The sequence below is a fragment of the Pelophylax lessonae genome (genome assembly GCF_965119305.1).
Source record: "Pelophylax lessonae genome assembly, chromosome: 12".
In the NCBI taxonomy this organism is placed as follows: domain Eukaryota; kingdom Metazoa; phylum Chordata; class Amphibia; order Anura; family Ranidae; genus Pelophylax; species Pelophylax lessonae.
In genome coordinates, this window is record NC_138779.1 from 210,091,790 (window position 1) to 210,096,675 (window position 4,886).

The following is a 4,886-nucleotide window of genomic DNA, read 5'->3' on the forward strand; positions in this document are numbered from 1 at the left end:
AGAATTTTTTTGTCAAAGACATGTAGATAAATACATTTTGGCCTAAATATATGACAAAAATTGAATATATTGGATATTTTTTAACAGTCAAAGTAGAAAATGTCAATTTTTCGCAAATTTTCCGCTCTTTTTTTTTTTAATATTGCAAAAAATAAAAAGCGCAGAGGTGATCAAATGCCACCAAAAGAAAGCTTTGTTTGTGGGAAAAAAGGGACGTACATTTCGTTTGGGTACAGCATTGCATGACCGGGCTATTGTCAGTTAAATTCACGCAGTGCCAAGTTGAAAAAAAGTGGCCTGATCATTGAGCAGCCAAATCTTCCGGTCTGGTGACAATGCTCTGTCCCTGCTGTGCAAATGTCTTAAACACGTGCAGAGCCATCACAAATAATCCCTGTAAATTGCCTAAATATGTTTATTTTCTTTGATCAGCAGTTCCATCTAGTGGCCGGAATGTGGTATTTTCCTGAGATATCTCAATTAGGAAAAATACTGGGTTATGGCCACTAGATGGAGCTGGCGATCCTAGGAAATAAACATATTGGACGCATGTTGGAGATTTTTCCGGGATGGCACAGCTAAATGTGGTCCAGTTAAGGTTTACATCTACTGTAAAGCACAAGGTGGCCCAAAAGACGCTGAGATGATTGGGTATGCACATTTATCATTATTTTACGCGTTGTATCATTATTTTACACATTGTATCATTATTTTACGCATGACCGCTACTGCTGGCATCCAAGATATGTTCTTAATGCAGTTGCTGGACATCAACATGTCACGGTATTTGCTTACCAATGCCGGGCTTTGCCTGCTCAAGCCATCTGATGACATGGAAAAGCTTTCATACTTTAATTGGAACATGCCATCTCCCCCCTCCCTCCCCGGAGTCTATCTATGCCAACACACAGGAATATATTATAGCGTAGTACAGAGAGCTCAGGAAAGAAGCTCAGTGCTCTTATAATATAGTACAGGACCACCATGACCACCTACCTCCTCATTGCCGGCATTCTGTCCACCCTTCCAGCGACAGGTAGGCTGTCCCTCGAAAAATATATTGTATCTGTATTTCATCTTCTTTCTGGTATGTTAAATGGTTATTTTAAATGATCAAATATAATGATATCATACACTTTCTTATTCAGGCAGAAGTTTTTTTTTTTTTCAACTTATCCAATTTTTTTATTTTTTTTTAAATCAGTTACAAAATTATTTATTAAAAAAAGTAATATATGCAAATACATTTTTTTTTTTTTACTCATCTTTTTTAATATGAACCACAAACCTAGTTATTACAAAAGGGTTCATATACAAATTCAGTTGTTTTCCTTTCTTCTTTTTTTTTTTTTTTTTTTTTCATTTTCCTTTCATCTTTTTTAAATTAGCTACAACATTAGTTATCATGAAAAGGTTCCAAAGGAAATAAAGGTTTTTATTTTTTTATAGAAATTTTCTCTCTTTTTTTTTTTTTAATCAATTACAGAATTATTTATCATTAAAAAAAAAAGGTTCATATGCAAATTCAGAACTTTTTATTTTTATTTTTTGGAATTTTTCACTGGTCTTTTTTTAAATTAGATTGTAAGCTCTTCTGAGCAGGGCCCTCTAAATCCTCTTGTGCTTTATTGTATTGTATATGTACTGTCTCCCTCTAATATTGTAAAGCGCTGCGTAAATTGCTGGCGCTATAGAAATCCTTAATAATAATAATAATTAGCTACAAATGAGTTACAAATACAGTTTTTTTTCCTATTTTTTTTCCCTTTTTTTATTTTCATTTATCTCCTTTTATTAAATTAGCTACAAATTAGTTTTCATGAAAAGGTTCAAAAGCACAGTTTTTTTTTTTTTCAAATGTTCTCATTTTTTAAATCAGTTACAAAATTATTTATAAAAAAAAGTAATATATGCAAATACTGATTTTTTTTTTTTTTTAAATAACCACAAATCTACTTATTACAAAAGGGTTCATATACAAATACAGTTGTTTTCCTTTCTTCTTTTTTATTTTAATTTTCCTTTCATCTTCTTTTATTAAAGTTGCTACATTAGTTATCATGAGAAGGTTCCAAAGGAAGTTCAGTTTTTTTTTTTTCAAATTTTCTCTTTTTTTTTTTTTTTTTAAATCAATTACAGAATTATTTATCATTAAAAAAAAAAGGTTCATAAGCAAATACAGAACTTTTTATTTTTATTTTTTGGAATTTTTCACTCGTCTTTTTTTAAATTAGCTACAAAATGAGTTACAAATACAGTTTTTTTCCTATCCTTTTTCCCTTGCTTTATTTTCATGTATCTCCTTTTATTAAATTAGCTACAAATTATTATTATTATACAGGATTTATATAGTGCCAACAGTTTGCGCAGCGCTTTACAATGTGGGGGAAGACAATACAGTTACAGTACAATTCAATACAGGAGGAATCAGAGGGCCCTGCTCGTTAGAGCTTACAATCTAAAAGGGAACAAATTCATTTTCATGAAAAGGTTCAAAAGCACAGGTTTTTTTTTTTTCAAATGTTCTCATTTTTTAAAAACAGTTACAAAATTATTTATCATAAAAAAAAAAAAAAGGTTCATGTACAAATACAGTTGTTTTCCTTTGTTCTTTTTTTTTTTTCATTTTCCTTTCATCTTCTTTTTCAAATTAGCTGCAACATTAGTTATGAAAAGGTTCCAAAGGAAATACAAGTTTCTTTTTTTTTTCAAATCAATTACAAAATTATTTATTTAAAAAAAAAAAAGGTTCATATGCAAATAAAGAATTTTTTTTTTTTTTTTATAATTTTTCACGCATCTTTTTTAAAATTAGCTACATAATGAGTTACAAATACAGTTTTTTTTCCTATTTTTTTTTCACTTATCTCCTTTTATTAAATTAGCTACAAAATTAGTTTTCGTGAAAAGGTTCAAAAGCAAATACAGTTTTTTTTTTGTTTTTTGTTTTTTAATAAATTACAAAATTATTTATCATAAAAAAAGATTCATATGAAAATACAGATTTATTAATTTTTTTTTATTCTTTTGGAATTTTTCACTCGTCTTTTCCTTCATTAGCTACGAAATTTTTTTTTTTCACTTATCTTTTTTTATTAAATTAGCTAAAAAAATAGTTTTCATGAGAAGGTTCCAAGGATAAATACAGGTTTTAATTTTTTTCAGTTACAAAATTATTTATTATAAAAAAAAAGGTTCATATGCAAATACAGTTTTTTTTTTTAATTTTTCACTTTTTTTTTACATCAGCTACAAAATTAGTTACAAATACATGCATACAACATACATCAGCTACAAAATGAGTTTTCGTGAAAAGGTTCAAAAGCAAATACAGGTTTTTTTGTTTTTTTTTTCAAATTTTAACATTTTTAAAAATTTGTTACAAAATGATTTATCATTAAAAAAAAGGTTCATATGCAAATACAGATTTGTTCACTAGTCTTTTTTTTTTTTTTTAATTAGCTACAAAATTAGATATTACAAAAAGGTTCATATGCAAATACAGTTTTTTTCCTTTTTTCTTTTTTTTCAGCTTATCTCCTTTTATTAAACTGGCTACAGAATTTGTTATAATGAGAAGGTTCTAGCAAATACAGATTTTTTTTTTCACTCATCCTCTGTTAATAAATAGGTTACAAAATTAGGTATTACAAAAAGGTCCTTGTTCAATATCTTTATTGGGTCTCAAGCAAATTAAAATCTGTAAATTTTAAATATTTATGATTATCGTCTTTAGTTGTTTTTACTACTAAGATAAAAAAAAAAGGATTTTTTTTCTTTTATGCCACAGTACCTTTCACTGTTGTAATTTTTCACTTATATCACTTTTAGCTAAAAAAAAAAACAAAAAAAAACAAAAAAAAACAAATATTACCTTAAAAAAGTTCATATGTAAATACAGATTGTTTTTGTGTTTTTTTGTTTAGTTTTTTACTCATCTTCTTTTTTTGGTAGTTTGATTTTCTGTTATTTTAATCTAAATTATTTATTCTATGTTGTATTTTATTTGTATGAATAGTTTTATTTGTAGAGCAGTTTTAATTTGTTTTATTTGGTACTAATGGCTGGTATTGATAATTTTGTTGTGTTTTTGTATCTTGTTCTGTTCATTGTTGTGATCTTGTGTTGTCTTGTGTTGTCTTTGTTAGGTGTGTCTGTGTCGCTACAATTTCCCAAATTCCATTTGGGATTAATAAAGTATTCTGTATTCTGTATTTTTTTTTAACTAGCTATAAACTTAGTTACCACAAAAAATGTTAGCATACATATTAAAAAATAAATATTTTAACAATTTTAAACTTTAAATGTTTTTTTATCCTTTTTTTTTAATCTAATTTTTTTAACAACTAAGATGAAGGGAAAGAAAATCTGGAATTTCTATTTTTATGGCTGTATATCCCCAAAGGTGTGCACAGTTTTTTATTTTTTAGGCTTTTTACTGTCCCAGGTCTGCTATTGAATAATTTTTCTTTTTAATTTTTCTTATTGGAAATTCATTTTTATCACGGGGTTAGAATGAAGATACAGTAACAGTGTTTTATATAATGTGTTATATATATATATAATAATATTTATATATATAATAATATAATATTATATATATATATATACATATATATATGTGTGTGTATGTATATATATATATATATATATATATATATCTGTATATATATATATATATATATATATATATATATGTATATATAAATAATAATATAATATATATATAATAATATAATATATATATATATATATATATATATATATATATATATATATTTATATATTTATATATATATATTTTATATATGTTTATATAATGTGTATAGTGTTTTATACATTAAGGAAAAAGAGAATTTTAAGTGCCGGTTCACACTAGGGCGACC

General features: G+C 26.0%; 1 protein-coding gene across 1 annotated transcript in view; it reads left to right on the top strand.

The window, feature by feature from the left end:
- Window positions 1–984: 984 nt before the first annotated feature.
- Window positions 985–4,886, top strand: part of LOC309568426 (phospholipase A2 inhibitor and Ly6/PLAUR domain-containing protein-like) — a gene marked incomplete at its 5' end in the record, with an annotated part of 58,301 nt that continues 54,399 nt past the window's right edge. The window contains one exon of the mRNA XM_082274094.1: window positions 985–1,036. Within this exon, the coding sequence (XP_082130220.1) occupies window positions 985–1,036 (52 nt within the window). The remainder of the gene's footprint in view (window positions 1,037–4,886) is intronic.